Source organism: Lutra lutra, chromosome 1, assembly GCF_902655055.1.
Source record: "Lutra lutra chromosome 1, mLutLut1.2, whole genome shotgun sequence".
Lineage (NCBI taxonomy): Eukaryota > Metazoa > Chordata > Mammalia > Carnivora > Mustelidae > Lutra > Lutra lutra.
In genome coordinates, this window is record NC_062278.1 from 160881691 (window position 1) to 160904507 (window position 22817).

The window sequence follows — 22817 nt, forward strand, 5'->3', positions numbered from 1 at the left end:
TTATAATAAGAAATAAATCAATTACGAGTTGGCAGGGGAACAATTTTACTTGAAATTGTGTTTTTTGTCATCTCATCCTTGTACAACATAATAATCTACATGATATTGGCAACTTTGAAAAAAAAAGTAGTTTGGCAAAACTTAAAAAAAATTATAAAGCGAATATATCCTCCCTCCTTGTAGAAAACCTAGAAAAGAGAAAAAGTCACCCATAATTCCACATGCATGATGCAACCATGCTAACTAACACCTTAGGATATTTCTTTCCAATCACATGTAAAAATACAAGTAGCCCATAGACTGTTGTTGACTGTATTATTCCCAACCTTCACTCCTATAAATACCGCCCCCTGGATACCTGTGTACCATGATTCCTTGCCCAATCTCTGATGATCTACTAGGGATGGATTAAGGTTCTTGGCAAAGCTGCCCAAGTAGTTTCCTGAAATGCTGTGTCAATTTCTACTTACCCCAGATGGACAGGAGTGTTTCCATCACATACCACCTTTGCTGGTATTAAAATTATATTATTTAAAAAGTCCTCCCCTATCCCCATCCTTTATCTCCTATTTAAAAAGGAGACTCTCTAAGGTACTACAAATGAGAAGTCATACCCTACTAATACACTAAAGGCAGGACAGAAGACAGTATGTATATCCAACTTACCAATTTCAAAATGTATTATTCTGAACTTTCAATTTTCAAAAAAAGTAGCGATATATGTAATGTTTTTTTTTAATTTTTTTTTTCTCACCATAGCATATACCCTCCCCAATGTCCATCACCTAGTCACCCCATCCCTCCCATCCCCTTCCCCTCCAGCAACCCTCAATTTGTTTCCTGAGATTAAGAGTTTCTCATGGTTTCTCTCCCTCTCTAGTTTCATCTTGTTTCATTTTTCCCTCCCTTCTCCTATGATCCTCTGTCTTGTTTCTCAAACTTCTCATATCAGTGAGGTCATATTTCTCTGATTGACTTATTTCCAGTGTTCTTAAGAACACAGCATTTAATTTTACTTTATGCAAGCTGTTAGAACCATAACTACAAAATCTTCTGTCTCTGATTATACAATTTCCTAAAAAATGATCCCAGGTTCTCATATAAACACTATTATGAAGCCTAAGCTTTTGATATTTTTTACTAACAACCACAGTATATTAAAACCAAGAAGGAATAGCACTTACTGATAGCTGGCTCAATTATAAAAAAGATAATTTAGATAGCAATAATTTGTACTCAATTTATCATTCCCTGGCATTTGTGGTCCAAGAATGGCAACACACCAAAGTAAATGTGTGTTCTTAAACACTGCAGAAAAGACACAGCAGTAGCATGGGATCTGCTGGTCTCTAAAGTTTCACAACTTATTCATTTCAAAATGAAATGTATTTAAAGTCCTATCAATCACCCCTCACTCTGGGACACACACAGAATTTCAATTAAGGAATACATTTTCTTCATTAGAATTGCTTTTACAAGCTTTGAGGTGAACGGTTTATTTTCCAGTACTACATGGTTAATTTTACAAGTGTTTTCAGTTGAGTATGATATACAGTGCAATTGCAATGGTTTTTTATTTAGAGTTGGCTTAGAAAGATACAAAATGTAAGGTTTTATTTGTAAAAATAATAATGTGAAGACAATCACATTCCCTGAATATAAGAAAGCACCTCTAAAACCTGTAAGGTGGATACCTTCTGCTATTCACTCACCTGACGCAACAGCTTCATATCCCTCAAGACAAAGGCAATGTAGAAAAGCGAGGCAAAACAATTCAGAAAGTTGAACTGTCAAAGAAAGAGAGAGAGAGAGAGAGCAAGATTTCACACTGTTTTTACAGTACTTCAACAAAACTATAAATATAGCATTAAAAATGTGAAGAGGGGACTTCCAGTCCTGACAAGATGGCATAGACTTGTTTCTCCCTATTTTTCCTCCCTAAGAATGTCCATAAACTCTGGAAAGAACACCAGGGTGAGCAAAGGAGGACTCTGGTACCTGCCTAGAGCCTGGAGGACAACTGCTTTGGGAGGCCAGGGCAGTTCCAGCACATCTCCACTACATTCCAACACACCAGCCTTTCCCACCCTCAACCAGCAGCCCAGATAGCCGGGGAGGGCTCAGTCCCTGCTCACCCCACCTCACCGTATCCCCTGTCCATCTGAAGAGTCGTGTGGACTTGGCAAGGAGGATCTTTCCAGAGTCCTTACTAGCAGTGCTTCCCTCCTGCAAGCCTGGCACTCCCCTTTGCCACAGAGAGATTCCAGGATGGCCAGACAACACTGGCATTTGGACTATCAATTATTTCCAGTGCTAGCCTGAGGCCTTCATAGACTTTTTAGGTATGTATGACTGCTTGGACCTTTTCTAATGTCCAAATTGCTAAAACTGTTGAATTTTTATTACCTACTTATGAAAAATTTTCTATTTCCTTACCACTCTTGCCTCTCTAAGTTTACCTCCTTCCAGAAACCTAAACACCTTTCTTTTTTTTTTTTTTAAAGATTTTATTTATTTATTTGACAGAGAGAGATCACAAGCAGACAGGCAGGCAGAGAGAGAGAGAGAGAGGGAAGCAGGCTCCCTGCCGAGCAGAGAGCCTGATGCGGGCCTCGATCCCAGGACCCTGAGATCACGACCTGAGCCGAAGGCAGCGGCCCAACCCACTGAGCCACCCAGGTGCCCCCTAAACACCTTTCTATCAGTAGCTTCTAATCTGTTAAAGCTTGAAAAACTAGATCAATAAGCTTAGAATGATTTCTGTAGCTGGAACAAAAACTTGTTTCTCTGGAACCCTTTCTTAAGAGTAATGTACAGTTGAGAGTTCAGAGGACTCTTTCTGCACCTTTATTGATCCTCATTTATGTTACTAGTGGCTAAGATAACCTCCTGATAAGTGAGGGGCTTCCAAGCTGGTATTCATCATTTATAATGATGGAAAGAGGCATAATGTGTGAGCTTTTACACAAAGAGCAAGCAGGTTACACCAAGCCTTCTCTCCATTTCTTTCCTCCTAAAACATGCTGAAAAAATCTTAGACTTTGGAAATTTCTTTCACAAATTTTTTCTTTCACAAATATTTTCTTTCACAAAATTAATGGTCCATCTAACAGTACATCTTTCAAAAAATGTAATGGTCCATCACTGAACTGAATTGGAAGAATTGTTGAAGAGTGAAACAAAGAAGTCACCAAGAGGAAGAGAACAGAAATATGTCTATAACGTCGTTAATTCGATTTTTAAATAACTAGAAATTGGCTATACTACCAATTTCTATACTTGAAGTCTTACAACACATACATAGGTAGTAAGACTACAGAATGCATATGTAAACTCACTTAATCAATCCTTCCCTGCCTATACAAAATATAGTAACTATCCGATACCGTAAATTAGAAGCCAGGCTTCCTATTTATCCTCCTAACTATTAACTAATATACATAGGTTTCAAAATTCAAATGGATTTGTATATAAAAACTATACTCACCACTAAAACTTTCAGAATTAGATGATTCTGGTAGGCAGATTCCAATCTGTGATTCTCTAAAATATTGGAAAGGAGAGGAAATTTCTCTTACATAAGCACACAGTAGGGGAGGCCATCGTGGGGTGAAGGCAGATGAGCTGAGCCAGAGACCTCAGGCAACAGAGCCTCCGTGAGTGAACATGCCAGAATGCCATTCACAGTTACTACTTAACCCATAACAACATCTCACAGGAAGAAAGTACACTTGGGACACATTTTTCATGGTACTGCGAGAGCACTGTGTTCTGTAATTATTTTTAAAGTATTACTGCAACGAAGAAATGTGGGAAGAATTGGCAAATGATCCCATAGACAGCCACCCAGGAAAAGACCCTGAATAAATAAAACAGAGCAACCTCTAAAGAGGGCAGTAAAGTTTCCATATGTGTGTCTTATAAGGATTAACTTAAAGGGCAACTCAAATCTCCATCCCCAGCTAGGGAAAGGAGACACAGGACAGGCCCTGAGACAGCCACGTGAAAGAACAAAGAAGATTCTTAAGAGGAGTGTCACCCTGCAGAAAGGTGGTGTTACGCTCAAGTGGACCGGAACCCCACTCAGCTACTCAGCCACTGTCTGTCTTTGGGCAAGTCACTTAACCTCGGGATACTCAGCCTCCTTGCCTACAAAAACTGCTAACGCCCCCTCCTCCCAGCGTCACTGTCAGGATAAGAAGTAATACAAAACTTCAGTCCAGTTTCAGCAGAAGGAAAGCACTCAATAAATAGTAGTTGTTAAATGACTGATAAAAATAACTTAAATATCTTTATAGTCCATGAAGTTAAGATACAGACTTCTTCCTAAGGAATAACAGTTCATATTTGCTTGTTTGAGTGAATAAATAAAGAGTGAATGGCCAGTCACAACAATTTTTAAACTATACCCATTCCCCTTTTGCCACAGATATATATATACACAAGAGTATCCACTCTACTAAGGCCAGTGGCAGTCCTCAGTGCTCTAAACCACTAGACCATCAGCTCTCAGACACCAGACATAGTACAACTAGCCAAAGTATCTGAAGTTAATTCAATCTACTTTACCCCCAGCAAAAAATACAAAAAATACAAAATTATAGTATTGGGATCACAGGTTTTAGACAGAGAGGTGTGGATTAGACTGGCTCGACAATTTGCCCAAACACTGTTTAACTCTCAGTGTCTCTATCCCTAAGATGGTGACATAACTTCCATTTCATAGTGTCCTGAGGAGGTGAAAATGAGGTACCACGGACAAAGAGTTAGCAGGGCACCTGGAGTGCAGTAACCAACATTCATGTGTGACTGCCACGATAACCAGGAGGTGAGAGCATCAGAAACCACAAAGCTGATGAATTCCTCCTTATGTCTCTAGAGTGAGCCCACAGCAACATCTCCTTGCTTTGCAAAGCAGCAGGGATGGGAATCCTATGATCCAAGCAACATTTCCTATAGGCAAATAAGACATAAATGCAAGCATCACGTCTTACCCCATGAAGTTAGAAACTCAGCAGCGTATCGATAGAGGCGGTTCATGATCTCAATCACAATGGCATAGATGATGCTGGGCACATACAACAGGACACTGGTCCACTCTGATCCACTGCTCTCGTGTAGACTCAAGGCCCAGGCCTCCATGTCAAAGTAAATCATCATGACATACAGGGAGAAATAGAGACAGAGGCACACAAAGGGCAGAGAGACCAGGTAAATGCGCAACTGCCTCTTGTAGCTGGGGTAGAGAGGTTCCTCCCTACCAGTGACGGGATTGATACCCAGGACCCCATGGAATCCTGGCCGGGGCTCCTCAAACTGTCTCTTCATAACAAGTGTCCCCCACCTGTAGGTCATACTGGCACAGCCACGCTTCCACACTTCCAGGATCACTGTGGACCAGATCAGGTTGAAGGAGGCGAAGATCACATACTTATCATAATCTTCCCACACAAACAAATAGTAAGGTAACCCAATGACCGCCATAGGGATTAAGGCAACAGTGAAATATTCCAAAAATCCAAAGTAAAGAGCGATTGTTTCCCCAAAGTAGCCACGAATACGGTCTACAATGAAAGGGGGAAAAAAAAAAGACCGTAAGTACAGACTACCAAAGACTTTCACCATTTCAAGTAAACTTACTTATTTTTGTAGTTAAGTGAGGGATCATTTAATACTCTCATTTCCCAATCAGTGTACAATGGTAAATCTATCTTCCATGCAGTACCAAGACCCCACTTGCCTGGAGATCCAGCCCAATACTTGCCCCAGCTTAGAGCCCAGGCCATAGTTGCTGGGGCTGCTCTGAAAGGCACCCAGGATCTGTTTCCTCTTTACTTCCTTATCTGATGGATGCCCTCTTCCCAAAGAAAAATTTAGCTTGGGGCTTGTCTCAAATATCCATGATCCTAGCCTAAACTCAGTCATAGCCAATGAGCCATTTTAATTCGGGGGTTTGTGTTCTCTACCTTTCTCTCACTTTAATATCATAGCTATAGATGTTCTTTTCAAAGAAGACTCCATCCACAGTATCTGTTCCCACTGTCCAAAAATATAAATTTTCATCAATGTGCCATGGCAAATGATTCAATACACTGAAGAAAAGCTATTCAAAAGTATAAAACAATATTCTACACATTAACTTCTAGAACAGCCACGGGACATTTATCTATACCTTCATATAAGAACTGGGCGAAAGAAGGGACAAGCAACATCACTGTTAAATACTCTGTAAACACAACATGAGCTAACTCAAAAGGGGTCTCTCGAACACTCCATCCTTTGCCAGCTGCATCTACCTGGGGGAGTGCCTGGGCTGTAAAAGCATTCTGCACCGGGACCAGGGTGTGATGCAAGGGCTGGGGAGGTACAATAATGGGGTTATTATTTCTTGGTTCTTTTCATGCAGTTAAAACTTTAGGATAATGTGTCAGATCAGTCTATGCAGACAGGTCAGAGTAAACTGGGATAAGCTATTTCCCCCTATCCTTATTCTTCCAACTAACCCACGAACATGATAAAATAGTTGGTATGATCAGGTCACCTCAAATCTGAATCAGGTTAGAGGATATCCAAAAAATGAAAAAGAAAAACAACAACTACAAAAAAGGTGCTCATGGTCCTGGTCTCCAAAATCACATGACCTCCCTCTTTTGATCTTAAGGGGAAGGTCAAGACTTGCCTGTGCCCCACCTGCTATCCCCAGTCCCAGCACTCCCCAAAGTCTCACGCCCTCCACCACAACCATGCTCAGCCTCCACCCTCAACTCACTTTTCCCCTCACTTTCTAAGCAGTTACTGGATACTATCACCTACAAGTCCTAGAGGCAATATTTAAATTTATTACATCTAGATGCCACACAAATGTCAATTAGTGTAACACAAAACAACTAGTGTATTACCTAGAACTATAAAAAAATGAACTTTTCCTTTCAAAGAATTCAAGAAAAAATTCAAAATGCAATTTCAAATTTTCATCTTAAAAACAGATTTTTATTTACTGTGACAATATTATAGTAGCTGTTTTCAGGAATGGAAATTGGAAATAAAATTATTTTAGAGGGATTCCTTTGAACAAAATCAAAAGAGAAATGCCCTTGAAATATGGATAGCAATGCTTATAATAAAATCTAACAGCTTAATAATCCTTATGCTTAAAAAACATAAGTAAGCCATGGGGCGCCTGGGTGGCTCAGTGGGTTAAGCCTCTGCCTTTGGCTCGGGTCATGATCCCAGGGTCCTGGGATCGAGCCCCACATTGGGCTCTCTGCTCAGCAGGGAGCCTGCTTCCCTCTCTCTCTGCCTACTTGCAATCTCTGTCAGATATATAAATAAAATCTTTAAAAAAATGTTTAAATAAAAAATAAATAAATAAAACATAAGTAAGCCAAAAAACCTGAACATTCATTCTGAAGTCAGTTTGCATGCAGTAATGCTAACACATACCAAATAAACTAATGGACACTCTTATAACTAAATTCAGAGAAAATGTATAGATTCAGTAATATACACCAAGATACTTACAAACTAGGCATGTTAGTCTGCCCCTAAAAATGAGCACAGCTTGGTCTGCTCAAATGATTAGCTCTAAAGAAACAGAAATTTTCCAATACAAGATATTCACAGTCAAATGAAATTCTCATAAAATCTGTTCTACTCCAACTCAGACATGTACTCATGAAGGCCACTCTGAATAGCCTGTGTTGTTGGTGAAATTTAAGGAGAGCTTGCCATTCAGCCCATCTGAAATGCTATTAGAAATAAAATAAATTACTAAATAGGTCATGTAATAGGGTGGAGAGGTTCCTCTCTACCAGTGACACCATCTTATCTGACCCCAATTTTTGCCCACAGAGCCTTGCCCAGCAGAGCATTAAACATCTACCCCATATGCTGAGAAACATGCCACTGTTGAATCATGACATCTGGTTGGTAGTCCTTCTTCCCTATGAGAACAGGTATTGACACATACCTAGGGGCTGATACTTGAAAGTAAACCGCGTGTACCAGCTGTCCTCAAGCTTCTTCAGGGCTTCATTATCATGCAGTGGGAACACCTGAATCACAATGCCAGAGGTGAGCAATCTTCTCACTGCAGATGGAAAATGGGCCAGACTAGATAAAATGGCTTTGAGATCACTCGTGATATACTTCTTCAAATGCTAGAGAGCCAGCCCAGTAAGGAAGGGGTGTTGTACAAGGAGCAGTGGTATACTGCCTATTCTGAAGGTATATATTCTTTTGTTCTTCACAGTGTAAATATCTTGACTATTTTAACTATGAAAGCAATACAACTTTATGTAAAATTATAAACCATACTGAAATGTACAAATTAGAATTGGAGAGATCCTCCCACAAAAAATAACCAGTGTAAACAACAATTTTGTGTAAGACCAAACTTCAAAACATACATCCATAAATATATATTATAAAAATAAAAGTAGGATCATTCTATACACATTGTTCTGTAATTTTTTCTCATGTAGTAGTGTATAACAAATGTTTTCAATGCCATTGCCTAGAAACATGAAATGTCCTTTTTAACAGTATCATAATATTCCCTTGTATGAAGTGCTAAAATTTAATCCTCTGTTGAAAAATACTTGTTCCCTGCCCCCCTCTTTTTGCCATTATAAATGTTAAAATTCAGGGTACCTAGGGGGCTCAGTCAGTTAAGCATACCACTCTTGGTTTCTGCTCAGGTTATGGTATCATGGTTGTGGGATCCAGACCCACATCAGGCTCCATGCTCAGCCAGGAGTCTGCTGGAGATTCTCTCCCTTTGCCCCTCCCCACTCCGCAAATATGCTTGCTCTCTCTAATAAATAAATCTTAATAAATACACAAATGTTAAAATTCTTATACACATATCTTTTCCTACCTGTCCACTATTTCCTCAGACATACTTAGCAGTAGAATTAGAAGTAGAGTTAGAAGTAGAAGTAGAATTGCTAGGTCGAAGAGCATATGTATTTTAAATTTGAACAGCAATTATAAAACTGCCCCTAGAAAGACTTTACCAATCTGTCCTCCCACCACAGTGAAGGTAAGAAGACAGTGTTCAGGGGCGCCTGGGTGGCTCAGTGGGTTGAGCTGCTGCCTTCGGCTCGGGTCATGATCTCAGGGTCCTGGAATTGAGTCCCGCATCGGGCTCTCTGCTCAGCGAGAAGCCTGCTTCCCTCTCTCTCTCTCTGCCTGCCTCTCCATCTACTTGTGATCTCTCTCTGTCAAATAAATAAATAAAATCTTAAAAAAAAAAAAAAGAAGACAGTGTTCAGTTCCTTTCATCCTTGATGATACTGAATATTTGCAGAATCATTTTCATCTTTTCTAATCTGATAACAAAGGCTTACATTTACAAACAGCAAATAACAAAACCAAATAAAATCATACTTTCAGCAGTCAGCTGACTAGTACGATTTTATCACTCCTGTACATATACTTGAAAGAGACAAATGAATTTACCCAAAGACAATATCCCCTGGTAATATGTGAAAACAGGGCATTCTCTCATCCATAAATTATTTAGAGTGACTCAGGTGTGTGGGTCTTCAGACGTGATCAGGATGTGATCAGCAGACATGGAGAGCTCTGATGCTGTACCTAGTGCCATATGTGGGGAGATGAACTACTTTCTACACAAGTTTCTAATAGAGTCTCTAACTTAAGAGCACAGTTGCTTATAAGATGGAATTTGCATAAAGAAAAGATGCTTTGCTGTTTTCATCCACTGATAAGCTTTGAGCTCTTCAAGGCTTATCAGCTCACCTCTTCCAAGAGCTGCCTCTCTTATCTCCTATCTACCTTGTCACCAAAGACAAGTGATGAGCATATTAAGCAACAGGCCCTTCAAGGAGGATGAAAATGAACATCTGCAACATCGAAGCAAAGTATGTTTTGAGTTTTCCCTGTAGAAATACTATATATAACAAAGAAAGATGCTATTTTCGACAGATGGCCCTATCAGAAAATCTTCAGAGTAATTTAAAAGTAAAGCAGGGGCACCTGGGTGTCTCAGTCAATTAAGTGTCTGACTCTAGATTTCAGTTCAGGTCATGATCTCAGTGTTGTGAGATCTAGCCCGGATCATACTCCACACCTGGGTGTGGAGCCTGTTTCAGTTTCCCTCTCTCCCACTCCTTCTAACCCTGTCTCCTCCAGCTCTAAAACATAAAAATAATAAAAATAAAAATAAAGTTAACTTCTTAGAAATGAACAAAGAATCCTAAACAGGAGATATGTGATACCAACAATAGGAAAAAGCCTGGGTCTGAAAGAAAACTTCTTAATCGATGAGTCTTACAATTATATCTCACACAGAAGTTATAAAAAAGTCTTAAAGGGGCACCTGGGTGGCTCAGTCAGTTGAACATCAGACTCGGTTTCAGCTCAGGTTGTGATCTCAGGGTCGTAAGATTGAACCCCAGGTTGGGCTCCATGCTCAGGAGAGAGTCTGCTGGAGATTCTCCCTCTTCCTCGCCCTCTGCCCCTACCCCTCCTCTCATGCTCTCTCTCTAAAAATAAATAAATCTTTTTTTAAAAAGTCTTGAAAAGCAAGGGATGTGATGAAATCCTTAATGACTAAAAAAAAACCACACTCATTAATTAGCAGGAAAAGATACATGGTTTAAGTTATATTAGCCACTGATGCTATCAAGTCCATTTCTTAATGTTTTTATTCTGAAGTATTTCAGTGAGTTTTTCTTTCACTCACATGAGTGAAAGTTGGTCATCCACAACTGTTCTGATTCTTCTCTCTTATTTGAAGATGCACAGCTGTACTTTATTCTTTCTTCCATCACTATCCTTTTCAATTACTGTGTCAAGTTATTCAACTTTGAACTGACAACATCTAAATTATTTTACTATTTCTAAGTTCTTTTTAAAAAACTGACTGCATTCTACTATAGATGACTTTCTCAGCAGGCATAAAAACCAGCTACTTCTAAAAAAAGGACTGTGAACTGAAAGACTCAGAATATAAAGCCTCAAGTCCTAAATTACCAGGCTTCTCTTCACCACCAATGCCAAAAGCGTGGTTCCAATTTCAGCTTCTAAAAATAGAGGTCTGTCTTTTAATCCTTTAACTTTCTCTTGTTAGCGAAGAATGTAATTAAAATGACCCTTACCTTCAAAAGTAAGATGCTGTGTAGGTCTATTTAAAGACAGAAACAACGGCTTCCCAGGAGGATGGAGATGGCAGACAAGAGCTCACCTCTCCCCAGACACACCAAGACTACAACTACATATAGAACAACTCTGTCTGAGAATGACCTGAAGAGTAACAGAACAGCTCTTTCACAGCTAGAAAGAAAAAGTCACACTGAGAAGCACAGGAGGGGCAGAGAAGTGGTCTAATCAGGACCTAAATCCACAGCATGGCAGCCCACAAGTGGGAGGGATAGCACATGCAGGGAGGTCCTCCCTGTGAAGGGTTCAAGCCCCACATGGGGGTAACCTTACCACAGGAACCTGCACCGAGAAGATGGGCCCCAAAATGTCCGGTTTTGAAAATCAGCAGGGCTTAATCCCAAGAGAGCAAGAGGGCTACAGAAAACCAAGATTCCACTCTTAAAAGACCCATCCACATACTCGCTCTAAGACCCAGTGTCAAGGCAGCAGTTTGAAAGTACCCGTGCCATATATGAAGCAGATTCACTGACTAACTTTAGGACATGTGCCAGAGGTTCAGGGAACTGCAGGAACATTCTCCAGGAATGGAAGCGCTGGCAGATGCCATTTTTCTCACCCTACCTAGCTGGCCTAGTACTGGTGAGAAAGACTTCTGACACTCTCCATCTACCTAGCTAGCACTTCTAACCCCACCCTGGTATTCCCCTGCAGACCTGCCCTGCTCAACTCTCCACACTCTGGAAGGCACCCCCCACCCAAAGTAGTTCCCACCCCACCACACCCACCAGGCCACCTCCACCTTAACTGGTGCTCCCCTAAAGGGCCTCCCATCTACTATTAGGCCACAACAGTTGTGGCTCACTCAAAACAGGAGGGAATACACAAAGGACACCCTTGGACCTCCTGATTTGGGTGACCAGCAAGGGACTGCACTTCTGGGCCCCATAGTACACCTTCTACAGAAGGCCACTCCTTTAAGACCAGATATTGCTGATCTACTTAAAACACACAAACACAAAGAGGCAAGATGAGAAGACAGAGGAATATGTTCCAAATGAAAGAATAAGATAAAACCTCAGAAAAAGAATTAAATGAAAAAGAGATAAGCAATCTCCCTGAAAAAGACTTACCAAGTAATGGTCATGAAGATGCTCACCAAACTCAGGTGAAGAACTGATGAACACAGCAAAAACTTCAAGAAAGAGATAAATAATATAAAACAAGAACCAATCAGAGCCAAACAATATAATTACTAAGTTGAAAAATATACTAGAGGGAATCAGCAGCAGATCAGAGGATGCAGAAGAATGGATCAGCAATCTGGAAAACAGGGTAATGGAAATGACCCTAACTGAATGGCAAAAAGAAAAAATAATTTTTAAAACCGAGGATAGTTAGGGCACCTGGGTGCCTCAGTCAGTTAAGCATCTGCCTTCGGCTCAGGTCATGATTCCAGGTCCTGGGATCAAGCCCCACGTCGGACTCTCTGCTCAGCAGGGAGGCTGCTTCTCCCTCTCTCTCCCTGCCCCACCCCCCATCAAATAAATAAATAAAATCTTTTAAAAAAAACAACTGAGTATAGTTTAAGAGACCTTCAGGACAACATCAAGGGTACTAACATTTGCATTTTACAGGTCCCAGAATGAGAAGATAAAGAGAAAGGAGCAGAAAACTTCTTTAAAGAAGTTATAGCTAAAACAGACAAGGAAGAGACATCTAGGTCCAAAAACGAAAGAGAGCCCTGGGCAAGAAAACAGACATCCAGATCCAAAAAAGGAAAGACAGCCCCAAAAAAGATGAACCCAAAGAAGTTCATACCAAGATACAAAAATAGTGAAAATGTCAAAAATTAATGAGAAAATATTAAAAGCAACAGGAAATAAGCAACTAGTTACATACCTGAGAACACCCATAATATTATCAGCTAATTTTTCAGCAGACTTTGCAGGTCAGAAAGGAGTGGCACAATATATTCAAAGTGTTGAAAGGGAAAAATCCACAAAGAGAAACAAGGTTATCTACACAGCAAGGTTATCATTCAGGATTGTAGTACAAATAAAGAGTTTTCCAGACAAAAGAGTTCATCACCACTAAACCTGCTTTACAGGAAATGTTAAAGGAACTTCTTTAAGTAGAAAAGAAAAGGCTGTAACTAGAAGAAAATTTTGAAAGAAAAAATATAGCTGTAACAGTGAACATATAAAGATGGTAGATCAACTACTTATAAAGCTAGTATGAAGGTTAAGGACAAAAGTAGTAAGCCAACAATACTTACAACAGTTAGTTAAGGGATACACAAAATAAAAAGATGGGAAATATGATGACAAAAACATAAAACAGGGAGGGGGAGAATAAAAATGTAGTGTTCTTAGAATGTGTTCAAACATAAGCAACCATCAACTTAAAACATACTTCTACATACTTAGGGTATTATATGTGAACCTCATGGTAATCACAAACAAAAAACCTATAATAGATACACAAAGAATAAAAAGAAAGGAATCCAAACATAACACTAAAGAAAACAAGGAAATCACAAGGGAATAAGCAAGAGAAGAAGAAACACAGAAGAACTACAAAAACAATTAACAAAATGGCAATAAGTACATACCTATCAATAAGTAAATATAAATGGACAAAGTCTTCCAAGTGTACCCAAATGATACAGGGTGACTGAATGGGTAAATAAGTGAGACTTATCTATATGCTATCTAAAAGGGACTCATTTCAGATCTAAAGACTTGCACAGACTAAAAGTGAGGGATGAAAAAAGATATTCCATGAAAATGAAATGAAAAGAAAGCTAGAGTAGCAATACTTATGTCAGACAAAATGACCTATAAAACAAAGAGTGTATAACAAAAAGGACCCTACATAATAATAAAAAAATCAATCCAAGAAGAGGATATAACAATTATAAATACCTATGTACCCAACATAGAAGCACTTAAGTATATAAAGCAAATATTAACCGCCAAAAAGGGAGAAACTAACAATAATACAATAACAGTAGGGGACTTTAATGCTCCACTTACACAAATGGATAGATCATCCAGGCAGAAAATCAATTAAAAAAAACAGTGACCTTAAGTGACACATTACACCAGATGGATTTAACAGACACATACAAAAAATTTCATCCCAAACCAGCAGAGCACATATTCTTTTGAAGTTCATATGGAACATTCAACAGGATAAATCACATATTAGGGAACAAAATAAGTTTCAATAAATTAAAGAAGACTGAAATCATATCAAGCATCTTTTATGACCACAATGGTATGAGACAATAAATCAACTACAAGGAAAAAATGAATATATATCTATATACACAGAGGCTAAACAATACACTATTAAACAACCAATGGTCAATGGATCAATGAGAAAATTAAAAAAAAAACAACAACACAAAAAAACCCCTTGAGACCAATGAAAATGGAAACACAATGTCCCAAAATCAATGAGACTCCGCAAAAGCAGCTGTAAAGGAAGTTTATAGTAGTAGAGGCCTACCTCAAGAAACCAGAAAAAATCTCAAATAAACAATCTAACCTTACATCTAGATAAACTGGAGAAAGAACAAAGCCCAAAGTTAATAAAAGTGGAAATAAATGAAATAGAGATCTCAAAAATAATGGAAAAGATCAATGAAACTAGTAGCTGGTTCTTCAAAGGATAAACAAAAATAATAAACAAGAAGAAGAAGAGGAGGAGGAAGGAAGAGGAGGAGAAAGGAAGGAGGAGGGGATGAGAAAGGGGAGGAGGGTGAAGAGGGAGGAGGGGGAGAGGGAAGGGGGGAGGACATAGGGAAGAAGAAGAAGAAATAAAGGAAAGAAGGAGGGAGGGAGAGTAGAGAAACCAAATAAATACAATTAGAAATGAAAGAGAAGTTACAACTGACAAAACCACAAAGGATTATAAGAGACTACTACCAACAGTTACATGCCAACAAACTGGACAGCCTAGAAGAAACTGATAAATTCCTGGAAACCCTCAATTTTCAGGGAAGACTGAAATAGGAAGAAAGAGAAAATCTGAACAGACTGCTTACTGGTAATGAAACTGAATCAGTAATAAAAAAACATCCAACAAAGAAAAGACCAGAACCAAACAGCCTCACAGGTGAATTCTACCAAACATTTATTTTTTTTAAAGATTTTGTTTGTTTGTTTATTTAGAGAGTGTGAGCAGGGCAGCAGGGGGGGGGGGCGTGTGGAGAGCAGAGGGAGAGGAAGGATCTCAAGCCGACTCTATGCTGAGCACAGAGCCCAACATGGGGCCCAGTCTCACAACCCTTAGATCATGACTTGAGTTAAAATCCAGAGTCGGACACTAAACTGACTGAGTCATCCAGGTGCCCCTCTACCAAACATTTAAAGAAGATTTAATACCTATCTTTCTCAAACTATTCTAAAAATTTCAAGAGAAAGGAACACTTCTAAATTCATTCAATAAGGCCAGAATTTACCCTGATACTAAAACCAGACAAAGATTCTACAAAAAAAGAAAATTACAGGCCAGTAACACTGATGAAAATTATAGGTAAAAATCCTCAACAAAATATAAGCAAACCAAATTCAATAATACATTAAAAGGATCATATATGATAATCAAGTGGAATTTATTCCAGGGATGAAAGGATGGTTCAATATCCTCAAATCAGTCAATGTGATATACAACATTCATAAAATGAAGGATCAAAATCATATGATCACCTCAATAGATGCAGAAAAAGTATTTGATGAATTCTACATCCATTTGTGAGTTTTAAAAACTCTCAATAAAATGGGTGTAGTACATATCAACATAATAAAGGCCACATGTAACATAAAACACAAATAACATCAAACTCAAGGTTAGGAACAAGACAAGGATATCCACTTTCACCACTTTTATTCAACATAGTATTAGAAGTTCTAATTGCAACAATCAGACAGCAAAAAGGAATAAAAGGCATTCAAATTGGTAAAGGGGAAGTTAAATTGTCACTATTGGCAGATAGCATTTATACATAGAAAAACCTAAAGAATCCTAAAGAATCCACCAAAAACTATTAGATTAAATGGATTCGGTTAAGATGAATGAGATAAAATTAATACATAGAAATCTGTTGTGTTTTTATATACTAATAGCAAAATACCATGAAGAGAAATTAAGAAAACAATTCCATTTACAATTGCATCAAAAATAATAAAAATTTCAATAGACTATGTCTATAGTCTATATCACTAGATATAGACTAGATATTTCCCTATATCTAGGGATCCCTATATCTATATCTAGGATTTCCCCTAGGGAAATCAAATCAAAATGACAATGATGTGTCATTGTGTCAGAGCAGCTAGTATCAAAAAGACAAAAAATAGTAAGTGCTGGCAAGAATATGGAGAAAAAGGAACTCTTAAGGACTGCTGGTGGCAATTTAAATTGGTGCAGCTATGGAAAACTGTATGGAGTTTCCTCAAAAAGCTAAAATTGGAATTTCATAACATTCAACAATTCCATTTCTGGGTAAATACCTAAGAAAATGAAAACACTAATTCAAAAAGATAATCTGCACTTCTATGTCCATTGCAGCATTATTTACAATAGCCAAGATATGGAATAAACCTAATGCCTATGGACAGATGAATGGATAAAGAAGATGTAGTATATAAACACACATATGGTGGAATATTACTCAGCCGTAAAAAGGAAAGAATGAAATCTTGCCATTTGCAACAACATGGATGGACCAAGAGGGTATTATGCTAAGTGAAAAATGTCGAACAGAGAAAGACAAATACCAGATGATTTCACTTATCGGTGGAGTCTAAAAAGCAAAACAGGGACACCCAGATGGCCCATTTAGTTAAGTGTCTGACTCTCAATTTCAGCTCAGGTCATGATCTCAGGGCAGTGATACGAAGCCATGGTATTGGGCTCTACACTGGGTGTGGAGCCTGCTTAAGATTCTCTCTCTTTCTCTCTGCCGCTCCCACTCCTCCCCCTGGCCTCATGCTTTCTCTTTAAAAAAAAAAAAAAAAAAAAAGGCAAAACAGATGAACAAAATCAAACAGACTTATAAATCAGAGACCAAACTAGTGGTTGCCAGAAGGGAAGGGGATCAAGGGATAGGAGAAATAGGTAAAGGGAGTTAAGAGGTATAAACTCTCAATTATAATTAGAAAATCATGGAGATATAAAGTACAGCACAGGGATTATAGCCAATAACATTGTAACGACTTCATATGGTGACAGATTATATCTAGACTTACGATGGTGATCATTTTATAAAGCAAATAAATGTCCAGTCACTATACCATATACTTAAAATTAATATTGTATGTCAACTATATTTCCATTAAAAAAAAAAAAAAACTAAACAACCTAAACCAAGATTCCTTCCTTTAAGAATGCTGAATGGGACGCCTGAGTGGCTCAGCCCTTAAGCGTCTGCCTTCGGCTCAGGTCATGATTCCAGGGTCCTGGGACTGAGCCCCGCACTGGGCTCCCTGCTTGGCGGGAGGCCTGCTTCTCCCTCTCCCAATCCCCCTGCTTGTGTTCCCTCTCTTGCTGTGTCTCTCTCTGTCAAATAAATAAATAAAATCTTTAAAAATAAAAAAAAGAGGGACGCCTGGGTGGCTCAGTTGGTTAAGCAGCTGCCTTCGGCTCAGGTCATGATCCCAGCGTCCTGGGATCGAGTCCCGCATCGGGCTCCTTACTCATTGGGGAGCCTGCTTCTCCCTCTGCCTCTGCCTGCCATTCTGTCTGCCTGTGCTTGCTCTCTCTCCCTCTCTCTCTCTGACAAATAAATAAATAAAATCTTTAAAAAAAAAAAAATAAAATAAAAAAAAGACTGCTAATGTTCCATTGTCAAATACTAGGGTTCTTACTATTACAGCCATTTATTGATTAGCTAAACAAAGCAAAATCTAACTGAAGGGAAGTGATAACTAGCCTAGTTTATAGTCAGACCTCGAAATTAAATAACACAATAATAATACTAACACAGTTGCTTCTGTCTTTGGCTAATTAACACATGTTTACTTCAAAAGCAACAACAAAGTCTCTCTCATGTCTCCTTACAGCATCTCTGTGCAGGTCATGCTGCCTCCAATCCAGAAGAGGGATGATGAGCACACAGAGCACCTACAAGAGGCGTAGCTGCTGCCATGCCCCAGCACCCTCTCCCAGGTCTCACTGCACTTGAACAGACAGGTGTGAACACACCACTCGTATCTCAATAAGGAAAAAAACTGCTTCTCAGAAGTAAACTGTTCTCAAAATACATTTATATTCCTGTATTGTTTTAATCCTGCTTAAGAGAAAAAGTGCATATATGCACCAAAACACAGTACATGTATGTGTGCATTTGTCTATGTATGTGTGTGTGTGTGTGTGTGTGTGTGTGTATGGTGATGCACCCAGTGATAGATGTATTTATAAAGAGAAAGAGAAATACAGATATATATATATATGTATTAATAGTTTAATCTTATATACATGCCTGCTACATGATATTTACTTGAAACTTTATTACTCTTATAAGATCTATTAATAATATTATAAGACAGATTATATCTGACCACTCTATGTATAAACAGAAGATATTCAGAAATAGTTACTATAATGTCCAAAAAGAATGACAATATAAAACTAAAGATGAGGGGCGCCTGGGTGGCTCAGTGGGTTAAGCCGCTGCCTTCGGCTCAGGTCATGATCCCAGGTCCTGGGTTCGAGCCCCACATCGGGCTTTCTGCTCAGCGGGAAGCCTGCTTCCTCCTCTCTCTCTGCCTGCTTCTCTGCCTACTTGTGATTTCTCTCTGTCAAATAAATAAATAAAATCTTAAAAAAAAAAAAAAGAAATACACCACAAAAACACAAACACAACAACACACTTTAACTGGTTGCCTCTAGAGAGCAGAAGAGATTGAGAAAGATGGTCTAGGGCAAAATACTTCTTAAAAAAAAAAAAAAAAACAAACAAAAACTAAAGATGAGCTATGCCATCTCCCATCAATCAAAACATGATAATCTTCTGACAGACATTCTGAGACAGAGCTTTAACCTAAATAGCATCCCTTAAGATACAGTTAATATATAAGAAATTCCCAGCTCCCTTAACTCCTTTTTCTAAAGAAAATCTTTCATTGTGTTATTTTGCGTGACTATTAACTATTGGGAACCAACAGGAGAAGGCAGAGTCTTTGAGTGATCTCAGCTCACAGAGAAAACCAAGATGAATGCGACAAAGACACATGTAGAGACACACTTTTAGACGTCCGTCCACATTGCTCGCTGTGAGACAAAGGAGAGCCTGACTGCAAGCACCCAGGACCTCCTAATTGGCTGAAGGTCACATTCACCCCAACAACAGTTGCCATCTACTTAATGCAAGCTATTAAAACAGAATGTTGTGGCAAACAAAATCACAATCATCGCATGTAAAATCAAATTAAACTTGCAATAGCAGGGAGAGTTTCTCATGAAAGGCCTGGCTAGCTCTCACAGTGCTGATGGAATCACAATGAGCAGGTTACAATCTCTGCTCCCAATTAGCTGTGGGAAAGAGGACACCCAGGGAGTGTCTCCCGTGAAACTGAAAGACCAAAAAAGGTCGGGGGGGGGGGGGCACCTGAGTGGCTGTTAAGCGTCTGCCTGCAGCTCAGGTCATGATCCTGGGGTCTGGGATTGAGCCCTATTGCGCAGGAGGGGAGGGTGAGGGTTGGGGGGAAATCCCTGCTCAGTAGGGAGCCTGCTTCTCCCTCTGCCTCTCAAGTTCTCCCTCTCTCTCCTTCACAAATAAAATCTTAAAAAGAAAAAAAGCTTTTCTACTTATTGCTATGGACTAATTTCATGGAAATCTAAGATTTTAGGTTACTCTGAGTTTTATTAGCTCTAATATTTGTACTCTGAAAACAGTTCATGCTTTATAATTATCCATAGCCCATATATATATATCTCATTTCTTCATCAACCAAATATTATGATAAACACAGCATTTTAGGGATCACATTTTTCAAATATATAAAGGAAAACAATAATGCAGATTTTGAAAATCCAGCCTTGACCACGGAAATATGATTCTTACCTCAAATGTATAAAAAATTTTCAAATGACCACGGAAATATGATTCTTACCTCAGATGTATAAAAAATTTTCAAATGACCATAATGAGATGATTTTATTATCTTTATATGTATTACCAAAAAGAAAGAAAGAAAGAGAGAGAGAGGAGATCCTTGTTTATAAAACCCCCATCCTGCCAGCAAGAAAATTATTTCTATTACAGCTTTAGAACACCAGACAGGGCACCTATACACACAAGAAAAATCATTTACATATATTCCTTTCAAGGTTTTCATTCAGCTGAAAACTTCTTTCTGAAGCAGCTGGGAGCATTTGGAAAACTGCTGCTCCAGAGACCCATGTGGTGGGAATGCACACACAGTCTCTGTCCCAGCCACAGAAAGAGGATGTACCTGTGCAGAAGCTAGCAGAAGGAAGCAGGGGCTTCCACATAAGAATCTGAATGTAGATAAACAGGAAGAAATGGGAGGCTGACATTAACAACCAAGACGGTGCCTCAGCCTGTTTTGTACCCAGCTGTGTCTTATTTCCAAAAGAGATTAAGAAAGATTTAAAATTCTGGAAAGGCACCAAAATACTGCCTGAATACAGAATGTGGAACTCCTGGTAACAAAGAGTGGCAGAAAGACACCTCTGCCCTCTTCTTGCTCATGATAAAAGTTAAAAACAACAAAGGAAACAAGACAGATAAAGGGAAACACCTATCTTTGATGAAACTAGAAAAACATTTATAAACCCAAATCACAAACCATGAGACAAGGCTTTAAAAGTCAGCCCAGGTGGGAGGAGGAGTCAAGATGGCGGAGAAGTAGCAGGCTGAGACTACTTTGGGTAGCGGGAGATCAGCTAAATAGCTTATCTAAAGATTGCAAACACCTACAAATCCAACGGGAGATGGAAGAGAAGAAGAACAGCAATTCTAGAAACAGAAAATCAACCACTTTCTGAAAGGTAGGACTGGCGAAGAAGTGAATCCAAAGCGACGGGAAGATAGACCGCGGGGGGAGGGGCCGGCTCCCAGCGAGGGGCGGAGCAACGGAGCACAAAATCAGGACTTTTAAAAGTCTGTTCCGCTGAGGGACATCGCTCCAGAGGCTTAACTGGGGTGAAGCCCGGGAGGGGTCAGCGCGGCCTCAGGTCCCGCAGGGTCGCAGAAGGATCGGGGGTGTCTGAGTGTCGCAGAGCTTACCGGTATTAGAACGGGGAAGCCGGCTACAGAGACAGAGCGAGGAGTGACTCTCAGCTCGGGGTTGCCTTGAACCGGTCGCAGGCTCGGTCAGCTCGGAGCGCGGCCGGAGGCCAGGGTGACGGGAGACATTGGGCGCTGTTCTCTGAGGGCGCACTGAGGAGTGGGGCCCCGGGCTCTCGGCTCCTCCGGGCCGGACACCGGGGGGCCGCCATCTTTATTCCCGTCTTCCGGAACTCTACGGAAAGCGCTCAGGGAACAAAAGCTCCCGAAAGCAAACCCAGCAAACCCAAGCGGATTACTCAGCCTGGCCCCGGTAAGGGTGGTGCAACTCCGCCTGGGGCAAAGACGCTTGAGAATCACTACAACAGGCCCCTCCCCCAGAAGATCAAGGGGAAACCCAGCCAGGACCAAATTCACCTACCAAGGAGTGCAGTTTCAATACCAAGGAGAGTGGCAGAATTCCAGAGGAGAAGAAAGCAAAGCATGGAACTCATGGCTATCTCCCCATGATTTTTAGCCTTGCAGTTAATTTAATTTTTTTTTCTTTTTCAATTTTTTTTTTCTTTTTCACTTCTTCTGCTAAATTTTTTTAACTTTTACCGTTTTCTTTTTTAACGTTTTTTAAATAGTTTATCTAATATATATATATTTTTTCCTCTTTTTATATTTTTTCTTTATCGGCTTTCTTTTTTTAATAGTTTCTTTTTTTTTTTCTTTTTTCTTTCTGAACCCCTTTTTATCCCCTTTCTCCCCCCTCACGATTTGGGATCTCTTCTGATTTGGCTAAAGCATATTTTCCTAGGGTTGTTGCCACCCTTTTAGTATTTTACTTGCTCCTTCATATACTCTTATCTGGACAAAATGACAAGGCGGAAAAATTCACAACAAAAAAAAAGAACAAGAAGCAGTACCAAAGGCTAGGGACCTAATCAATACAGACATTGGTAATATGTCAGATATAGAGTTCAGAATGACGATTCTCAAGGTTCTAGCCGGGCTTGAAAAAGGCATGGAAGATATTAAAGCAACCCTCTCGGGAGATATAAAAGCCCTTTCTGGAGAAATAAAAGAACTAAAATCTAACCAAGTTGAAATAAAAAAAGCTATTAATGAGGTGCAATCAAAAATGGAGGCTCTCACTGCTAGGATAAATGAGGCAGAAGAAAGAATTAGCGATATAGAAGACCAAATGACAGAGAATAAAGAAGCTGAGCAAAAGAGGGACAAACAGCTACTGGACCATGAGGGGAGAATTCGAGAGATAAGTGACACCATAAGACGAAACAACATTAGAATAATTGGGATTCCAGAAGAAGAGGAAACAGAGAGGGGAGCAGAAGGTATGTTGGAGAGAATTATTGGAGAGAATTTCCCCAATATGGCAAAGGGAACAAGCATCAAAATCCAGGAGGTTCAGAGAACCCCC

At 39.5% G+C, this 22817-nt stretch overlaps 1 protein-coding gene across 5 annotated transcripts in view; it reads right to left on the bottom strand.

The window, feature by feature from the left end:
- ANO10 (anoctamin 10) overlaps positions 1 to 22817 on the bottom strand; it is a 236493-nt gene that overhangs the window by 188906 nt on the left and 24770 nt on the right. For 4 of the 5 annotated variants that reach the window (XM_047742204.1, XM_047742185.1, XM_047742175.1 and 1 more), the window contains exons 5-8: positions 7970 to 8089; positions 4995 to 5564; positions 3488 to 3543; positions 1713 to 1787 (exon numbers count right to left, since the gene is read on the bottom strand). In XM_047742204.1, the coding sequence (XP_047598160.1) occupies positions 1713 to 1787; positions 3488 to 3543; positions 4995 to 5564; positions 7970 to 8089 (821 nt within the window). The remainder of the gene's footprint in view (positions 1 to 1712; positions 1788 to 3487; positions 3544 to 4994; positions 5565 to 7969; positions 8090 to 22817) is intronic. The other variant, XM_047742195.1, reaches the window with a different exon arrangement.